Raw genomic sequence first — 27,942 nt, 5'->3', positions numbered from 1 at the left:
TCGTATATCGAAGGTATGTTCATTAATTATTTATAACTTGCTGATTAAAAAAAGACAATAACACAATAACATTTTTTATGTCTAATGGTTACTTTGGAATAAATTCAATATGAGTGAACTTAATTTGAACACTGCCGACCTTCGTGGCGGAGTGGTTATCACAGCGCGCTACGACGTCAAGGGTCCCGGGTTCGAATCCCGGTCTGGAAATTGGTTTTCTTTGTGAATGTTCTTTCATCAGATTCATTACATCATCACTCATCCTCATTGTCGCGATTAACCAAAAAGTGGAAGAAAAGCGACGTAAAATAACCTAATTCAATCAATCAATTTGAACATTGAAGAATTGCTTTCAGTGTTATAGCCATATGATCGAAATGAGAAAAAAGAAGATAGTCATTCAATTGACCGATCTGATTTGTTATGCTTCTTTACCAGAGATCCGGTAGAGGCAAGCCCCCTGGGCACCCATAATAATATAAATTTCTGATTAGGTAAGGTAAAGTTCCCCGCAGTGGCGTGCTCAGGATTTTCGAAAGGCAGGGGTTACGTATACTTTTTCTTGGTAGTCAGCCCTCATTTTGTTATATTTTCCTACCTTTGACGTTCTTTTTTTTTAATACTGGGCCAAAAGGGGGGTTATAACCCCCCCAACCCCCCTTGGGCACGCCATTCCCCGTACATATAGCACCGTGCCATAAAGGCGCATTTAGGGGATGTGGGAGTAGGGTCCCACATATTCTCGATCGCGGACATATTGGAGGTGACGTGATCAGCACCACGCTCCGATCGCCTTTACCCCTCCCAGAGGTACCTTTTTTTTTTTTTTTTTTTTTTTTTTTTTTTTTTTTTTTTTTTTTTTTTTTTGAGGCTGGGGAGCCCCAAGGCCGCTTTGTGCGGGGACAAGTCCAGAAAAAAATCCGACCTTAGATCACCAACCCCGGGAATCGGGTTTCCCGCATGGCAGTAAAACGTCCTACCGACTAAATGCACTGCGGCTCTAAATTTCTGATTACATGTTTAATTATTTAATAAAAAAAACACGAGTTCAACGAATTTATTTATCGGACTTCAGCGACTCGTCATAGATAAATATATGTATTTTTTATTGATTCTTGACATTTTACCAATGTCGTGACGCGTCCGTAAATGATTTCTGTTGCTCGTGCTGCATTGCTAGTAATGCAATAGAACTGTAAATGCAGATGTTTACATTACTTAATTATTTATTATTAATTGATGCATTTCTACCTGCTCGACGCTGCTGCACACTCGCACTCCTCTAATCCGCATTAAATTTCCAGCTACCACAGGCTACTACAGCCCGTTTAAAAGATTCGGTCACGTGGTCTGAACCGACCTATGAGACGTTGTTTAGAACACAGTGGAATGTAGGCAGAACGCGACATGGAGGAAGGGGAAACGACGACAGTGATATAACATGATGCCAAGTGTTATGTATGTGTTTTCCTCTGCATTTCGTCAACTATGGCTTTACGGAAGTGAAGTCAACACAATGTACTACAACGGTGCTGTGATAAGTTTAAATAATGTCTATTGTGAAGTGAGAAACCAGTTGCAATAGATGTATTTGCATTCTAAGATGGCGAATTCCATTTCTTCGTGGCTGTGGACTGCATTGACTATATGGAGGTTAACAGTGACATTTGCATTGACGGAAAATACTTATTGTCCTACAGCTTGTCCCTGTCTTGGAGCATTTGTTTCTTGCAGCAAACAGGGACTGGTTGAAATCCCTCAAGATCTTCCAGAATGGGTGGAGAATTTGTAAGTAATAGGGACTGATTAATGTCCTTGTGCGGCAGTGTAAACAGATTGTGTATAAATGCTTATAATATGGTTAAAATATAGACACAAAGTAGGCCTTTGTTTGTTTAAATGTTTCATATTCAAGAAATATTCATCGTTAATACCCCTAGAAGCACATAGAAGCAGCTTTCGCTTAGTAAGGTGCGAAATAGCTAAGCGCAAGCTACGCGTATTCACAATCAATGACAGATTCGATTGATAGTTATAGCAGATAATGATTCGATAAAGGTTTGTGTTGATCATATACAGTGTATGTGAATGCATTGAAGTTATACATTATAAGTACAAGGAATTTAATATGATACTCACATAAGTAAAGAATAATTGTTTATGAATTTGATCAGCTGTTTTAACACACGAATTAAGTATATGAATACGTACATGTATAAGTATATGAATACGTACATGTATATGAAGATTATAGTAGGCTTACTAGGATAACATGTCCAGCCCAGGGTGGAAACTCAATCAAGCACAAGTATGTTCGAAGTGCATATTTGCATGTAGACTACACATTTCAATTTTCCCAAAATCACTTCTGGGAACATGAATTAATAGGGAGTTACAGTGATGATAATTCATTGTTTGTTTTCATATAAATGCTGCTTTGGGGCTGAATTCTACTGTGGTAGATGCCTGTTTTAAGTCAATGCATTTACTACAAGAGCAATATCGTTAACGTCCTGAGGCATTTCATTTCATTGAGCATATTCTCAAATAATAATAAGCCGGCTATAGATGATGTCTGTTTAGAATTATTATTCATTATATATCCAAGATCCACATATTGTGAAATTAGTGAAATAACCACGAGTGGTTGAATGAAAGTGATTAGCCCAACTTCAGATTGCTTTTATCCCTCAAGTGTACACTTGTCTGATCTATATCATAGAATTCACAATTTACTGTGCTATTTTTTTCAAAATGATTTTCCCACCCCATATGTATGTAGATTAGGCAGGTTCAGTTATATTGGTGGATGCTAATCTCTTTATTGTACACACACCTGTTAAACATCATGCAAATTCGTAATAGGCCTATGTCTAAATGCATATTACTAAAGGACTGTAATGTATAATTAATAAATATATTTCCTGAAGACTTTTTCTGTCCAAATACAATTCCACGTACATGTTCACATCGATATGTGATTTTGTTATCTGTTGCATAGGTATAGTGTAGACCTGCCATCTGCAAAACATTGTGCCAGGTGCAGTGTGGATGATCATTTTGCATAATTAAATTTAGTTTGCTTTATATATAGTAAATTTGTGTCAAAATATCATTCCCCACCAAACTGTTGACATATGATAACACCATTAAACCTTGTTTCCATGATAACCAAAAACTCAATATGCTGACCAAGGCAGAAATTCATTTCAACCTAACAAGGTCTTCTTCAGACTGTACCAAATACAAATGAAATAAGGTACAACCTTGCTAGAAGGTTGAAATGTAACGTGTAAGGGGTAACCCTTGTAACGTGTAAGGGGTAACCCTTTCCAAGGACACCAAAATTTCAACCTCACTTCCATGAATTACACCCTGGGCTGCATTTAGCAGACTAACAAGGCTCTGTTGGCTGGGCCCATGGCCATGATAATCCTCTGTGTGGTTTGTGTTGTGTGCTGTTCATATGGGCTTGTGATTGTCCGTTTATCAATTTTGTCTCATCACCATTCATCCTCATCTTTGCAATTAGCCAAAAGTGGTAGAAACTGGAAGTAATATACATTGTTCATTCATAAGTAGGTTTGGTTACATTGCCTTAGTATTTCCTCACTTTCTTCTCCTTTACATGTGGACAACAACTTTTTTAGACAGAAGAAATACCATTCTCTCTTAAATATGCTTGGTTAGGTTGATTCTAGCCCCGTCTAGTTGGCTGCACTTTTGGACTCTGTTTGCACCAAAGCGTCTAGTTCCTGTTTGCACCAAAGCGTCTAGTTGGTTGCACGGTGCAACACCGAGTCAAGTAGTGTATTTGGTGTCTGCACTACCTTCTGGACCGGTGTATGGTCACGTGGTGCGTGCTAACTAATCAAATGACCATTTAAAGCAGCAGACAGGCATTTGTTGAATAATCTGAACTTGAACACCGCTTTCAGTCTAGTTGGTTGAACGTAATATCCTTGCACCACCGTTACACCAACCTCACACTGGATACACCTGCACTGCACAGTGTGTCAAAAAGTGCAGCCAACTAGACTGGGCTTCTGTTACATTAGTAGTTCCTTCTCATGCCTTACTTCCAGTAATTGAATTTTAGAAACATAAATACAACAACTTACTTTTTGGTATGAAATTTCTGCATAATCACTGCTTCTCAAAACTGAGAAAACTAGAATCACATTCTGCAAACATGAAATGTTGATAGTAATATTATTCCACCCCCCCCCCCCCTCATCATTGATTTTATTATGCTTCTTTGTTTATAGATGCATGTTTAATAATAGTTTTCAGGTATTTTAGTAGCATGGATAAATTCTTTCACATAGTTTAGATGCAGGTGATTAGGGAATTATTTCTCTGAACAAAGGCTTAAAGTTTGTTTCTGTGCAATTCTGGTCCATTGGTGACAAAGGAAGTGCTTATTTATTTTGGAATATAGGTGCTGCTGTATTGTGAAGATTGTGCTCAATATGAATACTTTTTTTTTTTTTTTTATTCTGAGATGTTTTATAGCAACCCTGGCTAGTTGGGTGCACTTTTTGACACTTGATGCAGTGCAGGTATATCCAGTGTCAGGTTGGTGCAAGGAAATGATGTGCAACCAACTAGACGGAAAGCGGTGTTCAAGTTCAAAATATGCAACAAATGCCTGTCTGCTGCTTTAAACGGTCATTTGATTAGTTAGCACGCACCACGTGACCATACACTGGTCTGGAAGGTAGTGCAGATGGTGCAGACACCAAATACACTACTTGACTCCAAATCAATGAACTAGACAACTCGGTGTTGCACCGTGCAACCAACTAGATGCTTCAGTGCAAAGAGAATTAAAGCGAGTCAAAAAGTGCAGCCAACTAGACGGGTCTAGTGAATTCATGTATGTTTTATGTGGTACTATTCATCAGGTCATTAGGTTTAATGCTGTTAGAATCTGCATGTGTTTTTAGGCTCTGTGCTTGTGGTAAAAAATAATAAAACACTGAAAATGTTAATTCAATGTATTGGAAAAATGCTGGTACTGACTTGTTTATGGATATCCACTTCATGCAACACTACATGCTGTGAAATGAACATTTTCAAGGAATGTGTCTATTTTTCTTGACAGTGATGCAATTTTCTTTATTTGGTTAGGAATTTGATGCTCATAGTGATTTTTTATGTTAGTTCTAATAGACTACTGTTATAATGTCAATGATATGTGCATACAACAATATGAACTCGTGTAGGATAGGAAATGATTGAACCATCGTCATAATTTGGGGCTAATCTTTTTCTTGGGGTGGAGGGGGTCCACATTTTGAAATAAATGTTATATTATGCTAAACACTGAAATCTGCCAAAAACATTGTCAAGAAAAATACATACATACATTGAAAATATGCATTTTCTGCTACGAAGTTACAGGTGAAAAAAGGATATTTGTGAATGTGTGTATATGTGCTACCATCAATAATCCAGGTTGTCATATCCTGGACACACACAAAGCCAAAAGCATGTGGGAATTAAAACAGTGTTAAACCTAACTCTCCTAACCTACCAAATATGTAACATTACTTACTAACAGCAACACTGTCAACATGTGATAAATGGTACCATGTAAAACTAACCACTACTTTGCTATAACGCATCTCCATGAGCTAAATGCAGCTGAAAACTTCCATATTTAACACAATATTCATAATCGATGCAAAACTTCCACTTTCTTTCAATTGTACAGTGTCTCGCCAGCACTGTAATGGGTCCCAGTTTAAGTGTGTTATGTGAAGTTATGTTATGAGGTGTGTTGTTTTCATATATTTAACATTTGGTGAAAATGTAGAAATTTATTATATATTGGCTATTTAAAAACAACTATTTTGAGTACATGTGTAAGGAAGTGGTTAAGTCAGCATAATACTATATAGTTTTGTTTCAGAAAATGTTTACTTTGTCAGAAAAAGCGTATATCTATAAATTTAGAACGCACATAATATCCAGTGTCTGGACATAGCAGTAAAATTTTACAATGTGGGTCTCTTGAAGATCACTTCCCTTTGGCCAAGTACCCACTATTATTGTACAGTTTGCATTGGTTAGTGTAGATTTCTTAGTAGTAGTGGTACAGGATGTTTAGTACTAGTATTATCTCCAGTGAAAAGTAGTTTTCTAAAGTGCATACAATGGTGAAAGCAATCCAGCTGTCTCTTTTGTGTGTAGAGAGTTAATAGGTTGATGTGCATAAAATCAAATTCATAATTCCCAGAAATATATTTTTACTAGGTTTTATTTATATTGTAACCATCAATGACACAAGTGTGTGAAATTTGCAGTTGGTGGCAGCATAAGTTGCTGACCTTCAGCATCCCTTGTCAAAGATAATTGCTTTCTGTAATTAATGTAGTGAGTTCAAGATCTGTGGTCATGAAAAAATGTTACCATGTTCAGAAATTGAATCTAAAATTTGCCCATCTTATATTGTCATAAAGAATTCTGGATTCAAAATGATTTTAGAATGCATGAATAGTTTATCACCACACTGCACAGAAAGACCATATGTTGAACAAAAGATTTATTTCACAAAAGGAAATAAAGAAAACATGGTACACAAATACTACAGCTTTACGAGTACCAACAGCCAGCCCACTTCGAAACACGGATTGCACACAAACATCATGCACCGCTCACAGTCTGTACAGCAAGTGTCTGACGTGAATCACTCGACCCTGCCGGTCAGCTGTTGCCACTTGGCAGTGCTGCCCTCACACAATGGTGGAATAAACATGTACTACACACCTTATGGTCATAAGTTTCTGTAAATCTTTTTAGGGAAAAAGCAAAATGTCCATTGATTTGGAACATTATCACAATCAACTCTCTTGGCAAGCCTATTAAACATGCGATGGATTATTATTTTATTTAACATTACATTTCTACTTGCCATTACAACTTCATAGTATACCACAGATTCTTGTAGACACGCCTTTGTCTTCTAAACCCTTCATGACCTTTCATTCTCAAACATAGGCATATGACATAGGCTCAAAACAATATCTGCTCACTGGTGAATACATAACATGCAGTGTGGAGAAAAAATCACCAAGTTGCCTCACTATCACTCAGCCTGTCTAAAACAGTCATCAGGTTGGTTTATTTACTTCTTTTTCTCTCAAAGAATTGCTCTTGTGGACAGGGAATTTTAGTGTTCACTTTGAAACAAGGAAGTCTTAAATTTTACACAAAAATTCCCCCATGCAATAAAGTAAAGTGAATTTGAAAAAAATAAACTGTAGTACTGTTAAGGTCCTACAACCGTGCAAAATCTTGCTGATGATAACGGTTTGATAGTTCAGTAAATGTTCGACACAGTCCCAACCTCTCGCTCGTTCATTTCATCACTTTTAACATTCGTACTTACCTATTCTGCATATCTTGTAGGTGATATTTTGCTTTTTTCATGGAAATAATTTCAATTATTTTTCTTCCTTTTTCACTTCCACAATATGGCAAAACAGCTTGACTAGCATGGTAGATCATCATTGGCAGTGTTGCAACCTTGTCAACCAAAATATCCCCACAAACCATTCACGGATAGCCCTGAATTCATGAATAGCTCCACGAACCATGCACGGATAACCCCACTAACCATGCACGGCAAGGTTCGGTGAGGTTAGGCAAACATAATTAAAATTGTCATCTTGCAAAAAAATGGCGTGTTTGGAAGCACTGACAGGGAGTTACGTCATCAAACATTTGGTTCACGTAGTGCAAGCAAATGGAAGCAACAGCAATTGTGCATCGGAGAGATATTTTTTTTAAAAAATACATGATTTTCCGGTGAAATAGATTCCACGATGAAAGAAAATACCTGCATGAACTTCTAAATGCTACACAAACTCATTTCTGTAAGTAGTTTCTTCTGTAAAAATCAAGAAATCCGTTGGGAGTCTGTCAAATTTTTACCGATAGTTCATTGAAGAAAAAAAAATAGAATAGTTAAATTATGCAGGTAAAGATTGTTTACTTGTAGGTGTCGTATTGTTGCCTTGTTATTATTAATTATTTTTTTTTTTTTTGCTGTGTGTTAAAAAGTGTCATCAAGGAGCAGACAGAAGTTTTAAAAGAACACAATTTCAGGAGATTTTAGTTTTTTAAAATATTTTTGATTTTTTTTTTTAAATAAAAGAAGTTTATTGTTTTATGTAAATTCAAATAACTAATCTAAGGGGCAATTTTGAACTCTACATAGCATAATTGTAGGTACATAGCAAGTGCAGGGGTTCCCCCAAATGGATTTCTTGAGTGACTTACCCTCTTTCTTCTTCATCTACTTGCACCTGTGTTGAGGTAGAATATCAACATTGTACTTCCTGTGAAAGCCTAGCAATTTTATCCAAAATAAAAAATCATATCAACTAAAAAAGTTAAACCAGCTTTTGATAAACATCCATCATAACTTCTTCGGTTTTATGCAGCTTTGCATAAAACAGTGTAATTTTCTTACCATGTGTTTTATTTCATGGTAATTGGAGTATAAATGTGGTAAGAATTAGACCAGGCAAAATTGTTACAGTCTATCCCCCAGGTAAAACTTGCTTTAAAACGTATTATATATTAGTGCCTTGAGAAATATGGATGCAAACAATTTTAGAGCCAGGGTGGGAGATGTATACAAACTAATCACCATCCAAGTGCGCTTCTTGTATCCATGTTGATAAGATATCTTATTGAAGTTGTCAACCCGAGCATTAAGTGCATTTTGATAAGATTTTATCAAGAACTACAATTAGATCCAATCTAACATCATCATCTCTAATTTCTGAATTTGTATAATCTAGGATTGTATAATGTTTCAACATATTAATATTTTACTTGCACTTGACAAAATCATCTTTACTATACTTCAGTATGATGATATCATGATCTAAGGAACGGGGACTGTTAAAAGTTAAGGAAAGATATTGATGTTTCTTTGTGCTTGTTACTCTATTTCAACACCCAGCATCCATCTCATTGTCATATTCAAACTGAAGGGATAGAAAAGTAACAAAATAAGGTAAAGTGAAGCTTTAAGTGTGAGCAGTGTCCGAATCAGTGCTTTGGTCAAGTTTATACTGGAACTCTACTGGCAACTGTGAAAAGAGATCCAAAATGAAAAATTGTGAATTATACGTGATTATGCATAATTTGATATTTTTTTTATTTCACTTCCTTTGGTATCCAAACACTTAGGAGGAACAAATGCTTGTGTGCCTGTTTCACCCTGTGTTTTATCATTTATCCTTCTTATTATGAGAGTTAAAATTACCACACTGCAACACAAAAAACAACTGGTAATTGAACAAATGCTTGTGTGCATGTTTCACCCTGTATTTTATCATTTATCCTTCTTATTATGAGAGTTAAAATTATCACACTGCAACACAAAAAACAACTGGTAATTGAAATGTTGAAATTGTTGTATATAACAGATAGGATATTAGTTTCAATTACATTAGTTATGTGTATTATCAAGTATGCTAAATTCCATGCCACTTTAACATGCAGTGTTGACTCACCTATTTTAAAAGCTTGTAAAACAGCAGTTAAAATGATGGATTTATCATATGAGCTTAATTCTGGGTTTAGATTACTGTTGTTCAATGGTGATGAAACATGTTTTTGCGTTCCTTGAATTGCCTTCCTGCATGAACTAGTGTAGACGGAGACTTGATTTTAGTTCCTCACATTATGGCTGAAATTAGCAAAATGTATAGAAAAAGTGCATTTGGTGCTCATGCCCCTTTGTTAGGTAATGTTACAATTTAACAATTTCTTGACACTGAAGTATAAACTTACTGTTTTTTTCTTTTATTTTCTAGGGAGATAAGGGACAATGCAATCGCGAACATTGCAGAAGGGTCCTTCAAGGGTTTGAGCAAGTTGCAACAGCTGTAAGTATTATTTTCTAAATTCATGGTATTGAATGCCTTCATTTGATCCGTGTTTGATCTTTTGCTTGTTTGATTCTGAATATAGTGAACGTAAGGCTTCAATAAGTGCAATTTTTGGCCAGTGCTAATGCAATCACAAAATTTGAAGTAAAGCAATAATAAAGGTAACAGTGTTCTGATGTTACCAGGTGGAAAATAATATTTTTTTAAAGCACGTCGACCATGTGTGGAACCATCAGCATGTTTGTGGTGAAAAATACCTCTGCTGATAGGTTGAGAGTTTTTTTTAATTCTGATGATGATGCACGTGTAACCTGATGTACATAAATTGACATAAGAGAGAACTTACAGCCAGAATTCGCGATTAAAATTAACCGATATGCCATCTGCCGGGAATTTCAGGAAGTACTTTAAGTAGGATACGTTGTGTTGAAGTCGTTTAAAGCATGGTGAATATGCGAGAAAATAAGGTCTACTGTTCAGATTTTTTTGTTGTTTTTTTTTGCTCTAAATAGTTTTATGGGTCAGAACAAATTAAAAGTTTTCATGTGTTTCCACCCCGTGGAATCAACAAAACGAAATTTGTTAATAAATCAGGGAAAACGTAATTGACAGAAGATTGGTATGGGGGATATAACACTGTAATTCGGCAAGGAAATTACGAAGAATACACGAGTCTGCTTACTTTATTTATCGAGAGATAAATATATATTTCCATGAAAGTAAAGTTTTAAATTGTACTTTATAAATAAAGCTTTTTTTTCCCGAAAAATCATGAAGCGTCTTAACCAATGCGTCCATGTATTACCGGTGTTACGTATGTGTGAAATTTGGAACAGGTGCAAGTCGATTAAGAGGGAAGATGAAAATAGTTTGAGAATGAATTAATGTCAAATGTAACCAGAAAAAAAGTTGATATGCTAATGTTACTGTTTCATTCAGTACGATGTCCTTTTTCAGTGAGTATAGCCTGGTCATGAAATCGTGAATATTATTATTAAACCAGCCTTTCTCTTTCGAGAAAGAACTGCAACGATATGTTCGCAATTTTCTCCTGTCCCAGCTTTTCAAGTACAGGTCAATTTTAATTCCTTTATTTTCAAATAATTTCCGAGAACCCCAGTTACATGACGTGCAGATGATACAGCACTGCTTTGGACAACCAGTGCGTATACATAGTTTCGTCTGCATTTTCCGTGTTATTTTTGCCTATCATAATTAAATGCTTCGTTCTCAGTACAGCTTCACGTTTGTTAGAGTACCTGGAATTCACATCACATTCGCAATATTTAAAAATAATGCGTAATTTAAACGTTTTCTACCATACCAGTCATGACAACACGCTGCTCTTTTGTACTACTGCTGAATGTAAACAAAGATCTATCCTACTTAGAGCGGCCATATTGGAAGCGACACTAGCGCTCAGGTGGTAATTTTAATCGCGAATAGGATGTATTTTAAAAAAAATAGTTCACCATGAAATGTGTATTGTTTATAATTATTACTTGGATATTGAATTATCCATTACTAAAGTAAAACAGTGAAATAGGTTCACATTTTTTTAGAATAAGTGGTTCTTAAGTATTAAGTTTTGAAATAATGCTTTTATGTGCATTATAGTGTATTACATGCAAAATTATACAAATTTGATTGTTTACTAACTAGAAACAATCCAGACATATATGTGCATGTATTTCATAAAGACAGTCATCTGTCCTAATTAGTAGACAACAGACACACACACATCCTCATTTTCCATATTTGTAACACTTTGGTGGTGAGTAATTGGGTGTATGACTTATCAGTTGACCAACCACCCCCTAGACCCCCTACCTTTAGGTATATTGAGTGTTTGCCACCGATCCACCAAATTTGTAATTGTGTAATAGTTGCAAGTACATTTTAGAGAACCACAAAATTGCTAAAGAAAATAGGTGCAAGATTAATTTATGACTAGGGTGTGGATTTTTGCCTATATACTATAACAGTAAAAGTTGTATTTAGCTTAAGAATGAGCTTACTGCTTTCGTTCAAGCTAAATAGGATTTTCAGCTTTTTACAAAACCTGACTTGCTGTATAAAGCAGAAAAGAAAATAACCTTTTACAAACTTTTATTTCTGAAGTTCTAATTAACAATTATGAGGAGGTCCTTGGTAAGTCTCCTTCACCTGATTTATACTGAAATGTTCAGATACAGGAATTTACGGAGAGTGCCCCGATTGTATCGGCGAAGATTCAAAAATGTAACCATACTTAAAAACTAACACAAGATAGAAGCTAATATAACACATTGAAAATTATTACTCACGGTTGTATAGTTCAGCGCTGTACTTTTAACTTTGTAACGATCGACGCTAAAAAGGCCATATATTTGAGAGCTCTCAACACTTAAAGAACACTATCAAATCACTGAGCACTAGTATTCTTCAACTGGTTAGCACTTCCTCTTCATTCCTCCTGTCTGTATCCTTAAAAAGTCCGGTAGAAGTCACCTCTCGTCGATTCATCACACTACAAGTCTTTTCGTCTTTCAAACTACAAGTTCACCATTCGTGTTCTCCTTTGGGCTTGAACTATCTATGCACTTTTGGGTCTCGTGGTGATGAAAACTAAAAAAATGTCAACAGCTCGAACGACTGCAAACTTTTTCGCGTTTTTTCCAGCAACGCACGCGCGGACTTCAACCACAAAGACCAGACGCTGTAACTCTCTTTCGCCGACTGCACTCTTTGTGCGCCAAAAGTCCAGAACAGTCTATTACTTAAGAGAGGAGTGAAGTATTCTTTATCCTCATTCGTTCCGGAGGAAAAGTCTTACATTAATCGGTTATAGATGCCCCTTCCCCAAAAAAGGCATTAGATGGACTGATCAAGGAGAGCTAATGTCTTTCCAAGTCTCTTTATCTCCTTAAATATTTGACCAGCCCTCGTACATACATTTTTTTTTTTTTAAAGAAAAAAAAATTCAGGTTACAATTTCAAAACATCTTATAACATAGTAAACACATATAGATTTTCCTTCAATTTCACATATTAATTCTGTTCAATCGTTTCTTACAATCACATAGTAAGAATAATCTCAAGAAAATATACACAATTACAATTTGTAAACATTGAAGCATAATAAACATATTACTCAATTTCTTTTCATTACATATATACCTTCATACATTACATAAAATCAACTTTGAATCATTACCACATAATTTATCAATATACTACAAGTAACTTCAATCATTTACATATTGTCTTGCAGGTTTTCAAATTGTTTCAACTGATTTACATAAATTCTCCTCTTACTGTTTCTGCAATTCCATAATTTTAAATTTTCTTCATGTTGTGATTCAATTATTTACTAGAGCCGGTACAGGCGGGTAAGTGTAGAACATTATAAAAATATTTTGATTTCTATCTTTACAAAATATCATCATACTCATGAAATTAATCTAACAGTAAACCTCCTTTCTCTCTTACATAACAACAATGATTTTCGGTTCGCCTTCGACCTACTATTTTTCATTTTTTGGTCCGCCTTCGACCTTATATTTTTCAACATTTCCGGTCCGCCTTCGACCTCATATTTATGTGCTTCTCTCGCACTATATCTTAATACATACTGACTTTTACCTCATATAGCTATGTCCAAGAACTCGCATCACTTCATCATTCTATTAATGCTATTTAACATTGCTTTCCAAAGAATTTCCTCAAATAACTTTCTTCTGAGCATGACTGTTCTATCTTCTTTCTCATTTGTTCTTCATTATTCTTAACGATTGTGAGGCTTACTTCCATTTTTTCTATCTTATTACTTTTCTTTTTACAAAGCTATTTTTCAATTTTACAATATCTACCCGCTCATTGACAATAATAATATTTACCAGCACTTTTACCAACCATCAATACTTTTTTTTTTTCATCGAACCACAACTAGTTTTCACATAATTTATACAAAACAACTGACATTAAATAACTTTTTCTTTTCATTTTCTCAATTTTCAATATACTTGGCTCATAACAACATACAAACATTTTTTTTTGACAGCTTATTTACATTTGAACAATTTCCATCATTTTATCAAAATTTACATAAACTAGTGATTATCAACATTTCTACAAGTGAAATGGAAATTTCGATATTTTACATAAAATGTACCAACTTTAGGAAAACATCATTATCAATCGACTACTCAAAATATCTCTTCTTGAATTATACGTCTTGGTTGTTATTTTCACTTCTAAAGATCCCTGTTCGTCGTAGCTATCATGCCTTTTTTTCCTATTCTTCTTCTTCTTCCCTTCTCCCTGCTTTTCATTTTTCATCTTCTTCTTCCAACTTTCGTGAAGTAGAGAAACTATTAATCTGCCAAAACTATTTGTATTATCTCTTTTTCTTAAAATCTTTTCTTTTCGTTTCTTGTTGTCCATTAGTATATTTTCCTCACTATGAGAATCATCACTAGCAACTTTCTTCTTAACTTTCTTCCATTCTATCCTGTCTCGTTTCTTTTGGGACTTTCTTTCACCCTCATCAGATGAATGCATTGCTCTCTTTTCTTGTTTCATCTTTTTCATACTTGTGTCTGATCTTTCTGCGCTAACATTCTTAGATGTTTTACGAACTTTCTTCTTCACTTTCATTGACGCTTTCTCAACTTTCTTTGCAGATTTCAATTTCTTTCTCTTCGTTTTCTTCTTTTTCTTTACAGAAATATATCTAAGACTCATTTTACTTCTCTTCCTTCTACTGATCAGAGTCATTTCCGGTACGGTCACGTCTAAAGTTACACATTCTTTCAGTTCAGGAAACATATCATTTTTCTCAGGTTTTTCGTGAAAACTTTCTTCTTTACTTATCACTTCCTGAGATTGCTGTATTCCGAGTGACTCATCTTCAACTTGTTGATTTTTCATTCCCAACACGCACACTCGTTCCTTTTTCATTCCCAACACGCACACTCGTTCCTCTAGAACCTGCACTTTCCAATCTGTCTCCCTTTGTTTACTTTCTATAGCCACTAGTAATTGATCAGAACTATCTTCTATCTTCTCACTGTTGTCACGGACCTTATTACAATCATATTTTACTTCATTAATTCCGGTCTGAAATTGACATGATACTTTATCTTCCTTCATAACGTCCTCCATTTTTTCTATCCTAGTGACTTGCACCTCCAAAACGCCTAGTTTTTCCTCCATCTTGTCATTTATTTTTTGCATGGAAGCATTTATTATTTCCTTGAGTTCCAATTTATTCTGTTCCTCTTTCTGCTCCAATTTTCTGTATAAGTCTTCCTGCAGGAGCCTATCTTTTTCCTCTTCCTGTCTCCGTTCTAACCTATTTTGTTCCATTTGTTCGTATAATCTCTCCCATTTTAGATTATCTTGTTCCTTATTTTCTTCCAATTTTAGGCAAAAGCTCTCCTGCGCTAGCCTACTCTGTTCCATAAGCGACAAAACTTTACTTAAAATTTCATTTTTCTTTCCCCGATCAATGTCAACTAGACAACCAAATTCGTCACTTTCTTTCGAAACACCCTGTTCATTTTCGTCTATTTTTTCATTATCATGAACTTCATTTTCAGCTCCGTTCTTGCACTGCTTGCAGGAAAAATCTTTCTCAAGGCAGTCTTTATGCACCCATTGTTTACAGTCTGAACATTCTATCGCTCCATCTGTTTTCAACAACCTTCCACAACAATCCAATATTTCCTCCCACCCCACTTCGGGTGCAAAGTCCTTTTCCGACGGAGTCTTTCCTTTTGTGCATGTTGCCGACACACACTGACCAGAGTTACAACACAACGATAAATGTTTACATAAACTAAACATTGCCGACAACAACGCAACACAATGCCTGTTACCCCTTTTACTTCTTCTTTCACCAAGACAATCTAAGGCACTTCCCGGGAGTTTCGGGCACCATATAACAGTAAAAGTTGTATTTAGCTTAAGAATGAGCTTACTGCTTTCGTTCAAGCTAAATAGGATTTTCAGCTTTTTACAAAACCTGACTTGCTGTATAAAGCAGAAAAGAAAATAACCTTTTACAAACTTTTATTTCTGAAGTTCTAATTAACAATTATGAGGAGGTCCTTGGTAAGTCTCCTTCACCTGATTTATACTGAAATGTTCAGATACAGGAATTTACGGAGAGTGCCCCGATTGTATCGGCGAAGATTCAAAAATGTAACCATACTTAAAAACTAACACAAGATAGAAGCTAATATAACACATTGAAAATTATTACTCACGGTTGTATAGTTCAGCGCTGTACTTTTAACTTTGTAACGATCGACGCTAAAAAGGCCATATATTTGAGAGCTCTCAACACTTAAAGAATACTCACTATCAAATCACTGAGCACTAGTATTCTTCAACTTCTGGTTAGCACTTCCTCTTCATTCCTCCTGTCTGTATCCTTAAAAAGTCCGGTAGAAGTCACCTCTCGTCAATTCATCACACTACAAGTCTTTTCGTCTTTCAAACTACAAGTTCACCAGTCGTGTTCTCCTTTGGGCTCGAACTATCTATGCACTTTTGGGTCTCGCGGTGATGAAAACTAAAAAAATGTCAACAGCTCGAACGACTGCAAACTTTTTCGCGTTTTTTCCAGCAACGCACGCGCGGACTTCAACCACAAAGACCAGACGCTGTAACTCTCTTTCGCCGACTGCACTCTTTGTGCGCCAAAAGTCCAGAACAGTCTATTACTTAAGAGAGGAGTGAAGTATTCTTTATCCTCATTCGTTCCGGAGGAAAAGTCTTACATTAATCGGTTATAATACCTATTTTTATTAGTTTGTATTAAGATGTAGGCTTTAATATTTCAAGTTGTTTTGAACCTGATAATGCATTTTCATAGTCCCTATAAATACCTATTTTGAGGTTTAGCTCCTATTTGGCATAATGTAGTCTAAAAATGTCATTTTTCCCCCATTTACTTTCACTACTTGACTCCCTCCACAGCACTGCAGAAAGTAATCTCTTGTTTTGTGAATGTCCCTTCGTCAATTTCAAACATCATCATTGTCATCATTAACAAAGAGCAACACAAAAATAAGAATACAATATAATGCAAAAAATTGTAGTCCATAAGTGTACAACTGACTAAGAACATTGATGGCAAGTTCATATTCGCAATAACTGTTGGTGCTGTTGAACATTTTTGCTGCCAATTTTATAACTTCTTAATAGCTATAACATTTTCTTTGCATCATTTTTCAAACAAATAAAGTAACTTCTTTTATTTTAAATTTTCAGAGATTTAAGTTCCAATCAGTTGAGAGATAACACCACTAGCGAGTTGCAGAAACTTTCCTCACTGTGTGAACTGTAAGTTTTTTTATGTTTATTTTGTTGTAAATAAGAGAAGTGAGAGTGAGTGAGTGAGCATATGTAAGTTTGTACAATTCAGAATCTAATAATCATAATGTTTGTTGGTAATGGTTAATTGCTAGGTTTAAATGTACAGGGTGTTCTTAAAGTCCTGGTACCATTACAAAAAACATAGCTTGGAAACTACATGCAATAGAACAATGCTGTTGATTGCAAAATGAGCTACAACTCTCCACGGTATATGCCATACACCTCAATGTGTGCCTGTCTAGTTGCTCTCAGAACATCAAGGGGGTAATCCACTTCTGCCCATACACACCCTAGCATATCACCAGTTATGATACTCTCAGTTATTCTTCTTCAAAGAGTAGGAACATGTGGAACAGGAGTGCAGTAAACACAATCTTTGACATACCCCCAGAAGAAAAAATTCAAGGGTTTGGTATCAGGAGAGTGCGGTGGCCAGGGAATAGGTTCATCACTGCCTATCCACCTGCCAGGAAAATGCATATCCAGAAGACCTCGAACATCCTTGGACCAATGAGGGGGTGCCCCATCTTGTTGAAAAATTATGGTTTGCATATAGTTGTAGCTCATTTTGCATTCAACAGCATTGTTCTATTGCATGTAGTTTTATGAGCTATGTTTTTTTGTAATGGTACCGGGACTTTATGAACACCCTGTATTTTTACAACTCCAATTTTTACATATGTGCACATATTACACAGTTAACACCAGTCTGACAGTGTAAAGTTAACTATTGATTTTTATACAGTTGGAGAATGTATCATAATTTATATGTGATGGCATATTATATTTAAAGTAGGCAATGGGCATAGAACAGACTAGTTGGTATTTTATCAATATTGGCCAGTGGAAGTGTGTCTCCTTGTTGGCAATAATTTTACCAATTTTATGTTTGTTTAGGGTATTGCTGAGTGTACTATTCTGCCAATGTACTATGAATGTAAAGGTATAATTCATGTACTCTGTAAAATATGTTCTTGAATGTAGAGTTTTTTTTTCTGTTTAAGAAGCTAAATTTAATTGATTCTACCATAGAAATGTTGGTCAATTTGTGTTGCACCATTTCATAACAGGGTTATTTCACATGGAATTACCCAGTCCTTTGAAACTCGTAGTCTCAGATTTTTATTTGAAAGTGTCCATGGAGTAAACCAAAAATGTATTTTATTTTTTATGGGCCACTAATTTTATTGCTACATATATAGTTTTTTTGATAAACTGTGTGCTTCCAGTCATATTTTCGTTTCTTGAGAGAGAATTTCAGCTTCAGTGACATGTTGAGAAATTTCCTAGATTGCTTATGTGGCTGCAAAGGGATGCTATGATTTCTTTATTTTACCAGACATGCCACAAATTTCCCCCCATATGTTAACACAAGCAAACCTGATCAAGAAAGAAAAAAAAAGGAAAGAAAGAAAGCTCCTCCCTCCCCTAGAAATAGCAAGTTACAACATCAAACTGTGATATGAATGAGTCCAATGAATTCTCTGCAGTGCATGGTATGAAAAACTACTAAACTACATGACACAACAGCCCTTTGAGGGCCAAGATCTATGTGGCTTTTTGCTGTGTGGTGCATGGTCAACACATTCAAGTCAAATTTGTGATGTTTTGTGGCTTTCAAAGGCTGCAACTATTGCTTTCAAGTAATTGTCCTCCTCACAAGCTGGGTGAAAATTGTAATTTTTGAAATCTTAATGGGGATCAAACCTGGGACTGCTCACACCAAAGGACAGATCCATTAACTATTTACCTATGCAGGAGCTCTGCATAGTATAAGAAATGAAGTATAAAGTAAGATGAAATATTTAACCATATAATATCAGAACTGATTTAAAGTTAACATATTTAATATGGAAAATGGGGGTAATACCAGTGATGAATATTGGTGAATTCTCTGAAGCTCTTTTGAAGATGATATCTAATGTTTCGACAACAGATCAACGGAAATAGTTTTCAAACAAATGGATTCTAACACAGCAGTCTCAACACTCGACTAGTTGTCAGGTCACTTAACATCCCATTATTTTTTAACTACAAAAAATGTAACACAGCAAGTCATCTCAACTGTAACTTGTTGAAAAGTTATGTGAAAATTGTTGTTCAGCTAGGCATCAAATCTGAATTTACATTTTAGACAACTTTCAAAACAAGTGCAACGACTTTCAATACCTTTCTATCAAATTTGATGGCAGTTCTACATTTGGATTCCACTTTAAAACTACAAAATCAGTGAAAATTACCATATGGACTTAGTCCTTAAATGCTGAGGCAGATTTTCCTTGTGTAGGCCGTAATGCCGAGAATGTTTTCAGTGTGAAGTTTAAAAATATGCAAGGCTTTGTGAATAAATATTTATATCTCAGACTACAAATTGATTGATTTTATGTTTTAAGTCCACTTTATGCACAGTAAGGCTAATCATGACTGGACCTACAGTTTAAACTGGGATCAGAACAACTATGTGCCTCCACCGGGTATCGAACCCGGGACTCCTGGATTACAAGGTGTCTCAGACTACAAATGTTAGCTTGTTTTCTTCAGTACATATTAGGCTATAAGCCTAAGGCAGGGTGGCTACTCACCTGGTATGCTGCATGAATTTTTCTCTGTAGGCATGAAGAGTTTCAGCTTTTATTAATACAAATTCCATTGAATTTACGCATATTTATAAATGCACTGAAGCATGTTTTACAGAGTTAAGCTTTTGTTTTTATTGAGGAATGAAAAGATAGCTGCATGGAAAATTAAAACATTCACTCAGTCTGTATACTGTGTTAGTGTCCTTTGCAGAACAATCTATCAGACAGACAGAAGATTTTTCAAGATAAGATATCTTGAAGTTGATAAGTTAAATTTGAGTTTGAAATTCTTATACAATTAACTATTTTTCATAGATTAGTATATTCCGTATCATTTGTGACTTGTGTTTGTATATAGAGTATGAGTATGTGAAATGGCACCTTAAGTTAAATATTTTAAATATATATACTGTTTAATTGAATTAAAATTTTTGGATGCATTGGAATGACACTATTTGTGTGTGTGTGTGTGGGTGGTGAGAGGTGCTAATACACAAGGTTGATATAGAGAAAACATCTGATTGTAACATTGAATTTTTGGAAAGTTCACTTTGAAAACTGGGAATTATACTTGAATTTTATAATGGTCATAGAAAAAAATTCTTTATCAAGTAAAAGAAAGTTAAAAAAACAACTTATTATTTGAAATTTGAACTTTGTGGGGCCCCCACATAGGTAATGCTGCAAAGTGAGGGTTGCATATTGCATGAGATGTTTTTCTTGTGACGAAGAATTGCACATTTTCTGCTGATACTTTGGAGAGAAAGAATCTAATGTAAAAACCGTGCTTGATTTCGGTGGGAATTTAAAATTCTGCAAAGGTTTTTCCATAAATTTGTGTATCTTGGAAGCTATGAATACTAGTTACAAATTTTAGCTCATTTTGTTAAGTTCAAACTAGGCTGTAAACCTGTGGTTAAAAATAAACCGTTGGGACCTTGCTTAGGCATCACAAGGATGAGAAGGTTCAATATGGTACACCTGCATATTGCCTGATATGGTGGGTTCAGAGCACAAGTGGCATAACTCTATTCAAGACAGTTTCGAGAAAAATGCATATTTAGACAGCTTAGTCCTATGTTTAGCTACTGGAGCTCAAATATAGTGGTGCCTCTACAAGTAAGAATTTGAAACATAGGGTATACTTTCTTCTATCACTGAAATGTTGATGCATCACACTTCTAAGTTGTACAGTCACGGACACTGCCGGTTTGTAATGAATACATTGACTGTCAATGGAATCATTACAAGCCGGCAGTGTCCGTGACTGTACGTGTAACACATTTCTCATTAAAGTGGAGTTATGTCACTTGTACTCTGAACCCCTCATGTGTGTTCCTGTTCCATTCTCATGGTAAAAATTGTGCACTTGCTGCTGGTACTTTAGGAGAAAAAAAATATTCTAATGTAAAAGCTGTGCTTGTTTTGGGTGGGAATTTTAAAATTTACCCTCTCACAAATATAGCTGGAATCAAATTAAACTCACTAAGCTGCTGTTTTCATCCATATTTCATAATACTAAGCTGTAATAAAGTAATATTTTTGCACTGAAAGAAATGTTGAAAGACTAACAGCACACAAGTCTCTTGATGAGGTTCATCTTGAAGTACATCTGTAGATTCTGGCTTGTCTGTATCAGAACTAAGATGGAAAATGACATGCAGAAAGGAGTTGATGGTACTTGCATCCTCCTTGGTCCAGTCTTCCTAAAACAACATGAGATAAATCAAAAGATTCTAAAATACAACATTGAGTAATATTTCACCCCCTTACAGCCTGGTATGAGATACCTAGGAATGCAATTGAAGAACCAATTATCTGCAAATGTGTCTGAGCAAATTCTTTTCTAGTTATTAATTGCTTTGTAATGACTTTTTTTTTTCTTAAGTTACATTAACAACAATATTTATCATGTTCTGTCTGTTATTCCATCTTCAAACTTTTACTATACTTGAGACAACACCTGAGAAAATTATACATTTATAAATAGTAAAAGAAGTATTTTGGATTTTTCAAACATTATATATCTTTGAATTTTTGAGAAAATCAGAATTTATCGATGTTTTATTGTTGCTGATATCAGAAGCTTCAAAATTACATCAGGATCAGTTCTCTACATGTAATGCATAGTACCAAGTTATGAATATTTTTATTTCTCAGGAATTTTTTAAACATTCCCTTTTTTTATTTTTTCGAGAATCAAGAACAATAACAAAAAAAATCCCACTCTGAGCCATTTTTTTAAATCTCAAAAATCTGAGACCGTTAGTTGAAAAATGTAAATATGGTTGATTTGACATGGAATGTTATAAACCTCTGGAAAATGCCGTGATAGGACAGTTATATTTCAAATATACATGTTTTATTTTTTCATATTAGTTCATCCATTTAATTTATTTTTTTTGTAATCTGTTTTTCAGGAAGTTGAATCACAACTACTTAACAGAAGTACCGTTCCTAGGAGAACTAAGTAACCTAACATACCTAAGCTTGTAAGTACTTTAATTTTTATATGTGTAACTAAAGTCAGCCACTGATAGTAAATGATTGTTTTTTCTTCTGTAAATTTTGTGTTGGGCAGTTTTTGATGATTGGTTGATTTTGCATTTTAAGTCACTTTATGGACAGTAAAGCAGGATTCAAACCACTATGTGCCTCCACCAGGTATCAAACCAGTGATCCCTTGATTACAAGGTGACAACGCTACCACTGCATCATCAGGGAGGCCCTAGTTTTTGGTGATCATCCAAAAAGGCAGCAACACCTATTTAAATGTTAAAAATACATTTTGGTGTAATTAGATTTTATGATTTTCCAACTTTCTTTTTATCAATACAAACAAGCACAGCGATTGATTTGGTTTATTGTACTTCACTTTTCTGACACTTTTGGCTAATCGCGAAGATGGGAATGAGTATTGATATGACAAAATTGATTGACTCTCTTTATTTTACTTCACTTTTTGTGCCAATTTTGGCTAATTTGCTAAGATGGGGAATGAGTGATGACATGATGAAATTGATGAATGGGACACACACAAACATCCATGCCCAGGCCAGGATTCGAACCGGGGACCCCTGGCGTCATAGTGCAATGTGAAAACCACTCATCCATAGGGGCTGGCGATATGACATAATTGATGAGGGGACAATGACAAAGAAAGAACACCCATGCTGGGTTTCAAACCTGAGATCCCTGGTGTTGTAGCACAATGTGCTAACCACTCTGCCAGGGAGGCTGGCACAAGCACAGTGACTTTAAAACCAGTGCTAAGAAGTTTAATAATGTTATTACATTTATTCATGTTAATAGATGAACTGAATGAACCCACCAACGACCTACAATACATTGCGATGCCAAGGGTCCCAGGTTCGATGAATTTCCATTCATCAATTTCATCACTCATCCCCATCTTCGCAAATTAGCCAAAAGGCACAAAATGTGAAGTAAAATAAACTAAATGAATCAAGTTCCCACACTTTTCATTAAAAAATCTTCCAACTGTCAGAAGACAGTGTGTCAAAATGTCTGCCACATCCCTTCAGGAACTCTTCTTTTTTCTCCACATTTATGATTGTTGCTTTTTAAGCATCAGATCTTGTAATATAGGGGTCATGGGTTCAATCTCCTATTATGGTGCATTACACTGTGGTTTGGAGCCCACTTTGAACTGTAGATCCAGTACTGATTAGCCTGTCTGAGCATAAAGTGAACGTAAAGCAAACTGTGACAAACTTCATTCATTTAATTCTGATGTGTACAATAATATTTTAATTCTTATGAAGATTGCTAATATGCGATTTGTTCTTACTTTCTATTTTTGATTTTCTTTCTTGTACAGAATGTGTCTTCTTAGGCTTCTCCTATTCCATTCTCAACTCATCCATCCCACCTGAGATGAGATGACAAGGTTGCTGAACCTCACATTATGAGAGGTCTTATTAAATCTGTCAACATTGTCATATTGGAATTTATACAATCTGATTTTTCACTGGTTGCTCAATTTTTTAACTTCACAACTGCTACAGTTTGGACATTAATTCAGTATAAGCTTGTATTGTTTACCTGTAAGGATAAAAACTTAACTTATGATACTAAAGCTCTTTTTTATTGTAATGCTTTCATATCTAATTCACTTGATTTATTTATTTTATCTATGAATAACTACTACTGTATTGAGATACACAAACATAAATTCTTATGTAGCATATATTTTCCTAATATGCTCACAAAAGGGAATTGAGTTAAATAACCATGATGCATGTGGGAGGATGAGGGTGCAGATAGGTCAGTGGTGTCATGACATCAACCAATATGCAGGGTTGTTAGTGGAACTCTCAGTAAAAATAGGTTAATATATATGAATCAATGACCTTCATACTAATTTTATATTTTTTGTTTTACGTTCCCTTTGTTGTCAACTCTGTGGCCAGGTGGGCACGTTAAGTCATTGACTATCGATTTCATTGCCAAAGTTGTTGAGTTCAATTCCCAGCATGGTCATTGATGTTCTTTGAGTGTTCTTCATAAATGTCATCTAATCATCACTCGTCTTCATGAGCCAAAAGTGGCAGAAAATCAACACTAGATAAGAAAAATACAATTCCATTCTCTCTGTTATTACATGTAATTATGCATGCTTTAAGTATAGTTACCTATTGAATAATGTAGTTATTGATTTATTGTGTGTATATTACTTGAATAGGTGAATAATTTGCAATGTATATTTGATTTGAAGGATGTGTGCAAATTTAATTTCAGTTAATATTAACAACATAAATGTTTTTTTCTTTGTAGGTCGCACAATGAAATTCATAGCATAAATCATACTGTGTTGAGGCATTTGCATAATTTGAAGACCCTGGATCTCAGTCATAATAAGCTTGTAGAAATCCCTGTAGGAGTTTTTCCTGCTGGAACATCCATTCAAAACTTGTAAGTGATTATACTGTGTGAAGCCAATCATGTTTTACTTAATCTTGTATAAAACAGGTGCCATATCAGTCCTGTCATAATTTTCCTACCATTTAGAAAGATGAAAACAGTGCAAGATTTTCGTAAAATGCATTTTTCTTAAATATGCTGCCACTATATTCTAATTGGACATTCACGGACACTTCTGGGTTGTAATGATCCCATTTACTTTCTATGAAATCATTATGATCCAGAGGTGTGTGACTGTACTAAGGAGGCTAACTATTATTCTTTTGGAGCCCAAGGCCATTTTCACAGGTAACCCCCTTGGTGCCCGAGCTGATTTTGAGCAAAATGCAGAGTTTTAATTAAATGAGTGTAGATCGGAGCCTAATTGCCCTAGAGAGTTGAATGATATACCATTGTACACAGAATGAACCACATTTTCAGACTATATAAAATGTATGCAAATTTGGCGTATGTGGCATGGGAATCCCCCCAAAATCATGTTTTTTAAAATGGGGGTTTCCCCCCTGCCCCCCCTCTAAAAAAAAGGTCAAGATGCACATAGAAATTATTGCTGGCATGTAAGAAACAGTAGTCGCAACCTTTCTATTCTTAGCTATTTTGTTTATATATATTTCTAACATTTTAGTGAGAAATGTAACGTGTGTATGCGAGTGTGTATGTGTAATTAGACTATAGTATTGCTTTTTAGGTTATTTTCAAATATATACGAGATGCCATTTTAATGGTGTCCACGGATCACAGAAATGTATAGAGGACGTCAAAAACAAACAACTTTCCTCAGTAACATGTGCGTCGTTTAGGCACAACAAACGTTAAAAAGAATTCCGTTTTGCCGCCTGTATGTTGGCAACGCAACATTTGATTGCGTCTGTGACATATCTTCCTATCATGAAATGCCGCAGATGTCATCAAATATTTACAAATTGTGCAGCAGGATGAGGGAACTGATAAACAAACTTCTTTCAACTGCAGTTTTCAGGGGTGAGGGAAATGCATTGCTTTAGAACAACAAAGCCGGCCTTCCTTTGTCGGCAAAATGTTTCTCTTGAAAAAAAAGACTCAAAAAAGAAGTTGCCTTTTTCCTGCCATTTTCATGAAAATGTGCAACAATCATTTCCGTTAAATACATGTATTAACAACAATATGAAAAAAGAAAATCTGAATTCTAGCCAAAAATAGCTCGGTTATAACGTAAAAACTACGACCTTGACAAAGCGTTTGGATCGAGACGATTGGCCACCCAAGAGTTACCTAAGAGCATCTTGATTGGGCACGTAAAGGTTAATTGTTGTGTTTGTAATGGTGTGGTACCTTTCTTGTGTCAAAAGCTATATCTGCTGATATGAACATATGTGGAAGAAAACAAAAGAGAAATTTCCTTCCAGAGGATTGGAAGGAAAGCATTAATGTAATAAAACTTGCTTCCGAGACACCTCAGACAATGGAAGCAATGGACTTTTAAAATTAATTGGTGAAATCAAGTTAAACAAACAATGCGGGATTAGTGTAATTAGTGTAAAAAAAGTTAAGTTTTCTTTTTATATAATTTTTGGCTGTGCTACAGTACATTTAGTCTTGACAAAACGTACATTGTAATGTGCATGTAGGGTCTTCAGAACTGTGGCAATAAATTCATAGTTGACAAATACACAGGCACAAAAGGGGCATGTGATAAGTTTAAAAATCTGAACTACACTCCAATTATGCTAATGAAGTGCTAAAAAGCAAATACTGTTTCACTTAAGCTAAACTTCATTTTCTGCTAAAAAAGAAAAGATACATTCTAAATGCTGGAAAATTAGAGGCAACCTTCCATGTCCTTCATTGTGAGTTGCTTAACCCAAGCTCTCAGATTCCTATCAAGTTTTTTTTTGGTTTGCATGTGGGCTAGCATTATTCTCAACATAGTCCAATGAATAAATGGAGATAATTACGAAACAGATACATATTTAGAAATTAAATCAAACAATGCTGGTTCAGGGCTCAAACTCTGGTCTTTTACATACCCTGTCATTGCTGTACCAACTGAGCTACTGAACCTGCCCTAATTTTGCCTGATTTTTCACTTCCACTTTTTTACCTGTGGGATACTCCCATCTACTGTGTGTACCAAAGCATAAGATACCTAGTTGTAACTACCCATATAGTGAATCAGTATTTTTGAATGGTATAACGGAAATGTGCTGTATAATGTACTGCTGTCACTTTAAAAATTGCAGAAATCTTTTGTTAAATATGATTTATTTTCATCATTGTAAAGAAAGGAAAGTCCTCCTCCGTAGCCGAGTGGGTTAAGGCATTCACTCGTCTTGGGATAGTTATGGGACGGCATGGGTTCGAATCCGGCTCTGGTCAGAATTTATTCGGTCTACGTATAGGGCCGGTGGCAACCCACCATCATGAGGAAATTTGGGAGCTTCGAATGAGTAAGCGTAATCCCGTCCCGGAAACCTACTATAACGGCTGGGGATACATCGGGCTGACCCCCCGACTATTCCAATACTGGTTGCAGATGTCCACGCTTAGAGGTGACAAAGGAAAGCATGGGAGGGAGACCGGCAGTCGGTAGGTAAGCCAAGACCCTTCAGGGCTGTTGCGCAAAGGATTATTATATATAAAGAAAGGGGAAAAAAATATTATAACTGTTGGTAGACATTGGCCTCAAAAACCTGTTGCATCACTGAATTTAGTGTAGTTTAATTCAGTTTATAGAAACTGTTATTTATAGATATTTCAATGTATTGATATAATTTTTCTTTTCTTCAGGAACCTAATTAGCAATCGGATAATAAGCATTGAAAAGGGTAGCTTGGATAATTTGACATCACTAATAGAATTAAAGATGAACAGAAATCGCCTTTTTAATTTTCCAAAAGATGTATTCAGACAGTTGAAGGAATTAAAAACTTTGTAAGTACAAGTAAACCACCTATTTCTTGCATATTTCTTTTGATTGAATGAAGTTCATATTCTAGTTATTCAGTGCTAGAATCCATTCTGCTTTCTTGTGAAACTGCTCATCTTGGTTTCTCTACTGCTGATGATGATACATGAAGTTGTTCCTCCAACAGGTTCAGATGATATTTTTGCATGATTGGTTGAGGGAGGATATATATATATTTTGTTCTTCCCACATTTCA

The 27,942-nt window shown here is 35.3% G+C and overlaps 1 protein-coding gene across 2 annotated transcripts in view; it reads left to right on the top strand.

Annotated features, from left to right (window-relative positions):
- LOC145984084 (uncharacterized) overlaps positions 1–27,942 on the top strand; it is a 111,667-nt gene that overhangs the window by 30,608 nt on the left and 53,117 nt on the right. The window contains exons 1-6 of one of the 2 annotated variants that reach the window (XM_083117484.1): positions 1,391–1,788; positions 9,840–9,911; positions 17,175–17,246; positions 22,279–22,350; positions 24,656–24,793; positions 27,569–27,712. In XM_083117484.1, the coding sequence (XP_082973610.1) occupies positions 1,586–1,788; positions 9,840–9,911; positions 17,175–17,246; positions 22,279–22,350; positions 24,656–24,793; positions 27,569–27,712 (701 nt within the window). In that variant the 5' untranslated portion in view covers positions 1,391–1,585. Of the gene's footprint in view, positions 1–1,390; positions 1,789–9,839; positions 9,912–17,174; positions 17,247–22,278; positions 22,351–24,655; positions 24,794–27,568; positions 27,713–27,942 lie in introns of those variants that run through there. The other variant, XM_083117485.1, reaches the window with a different exon arrangement.

This window comes from Lepisma saccharinum, chromosome 2, assembly GCF_977018435.1.
Source record: "Lepisma saccharinum chromosome 2, izLepSacc3.1, whole genome shotgun sequence".
Classification (NCBI taxonomy): Eukaryota; Metazoa; Arthropoda; class Insecta; order Zygentoma; family Lepismatidae; genus Lepisma; species Lepisma saccharinum.
This window is presented reverse-complemented; position numbering and strand designations above follow the sequence as displayed.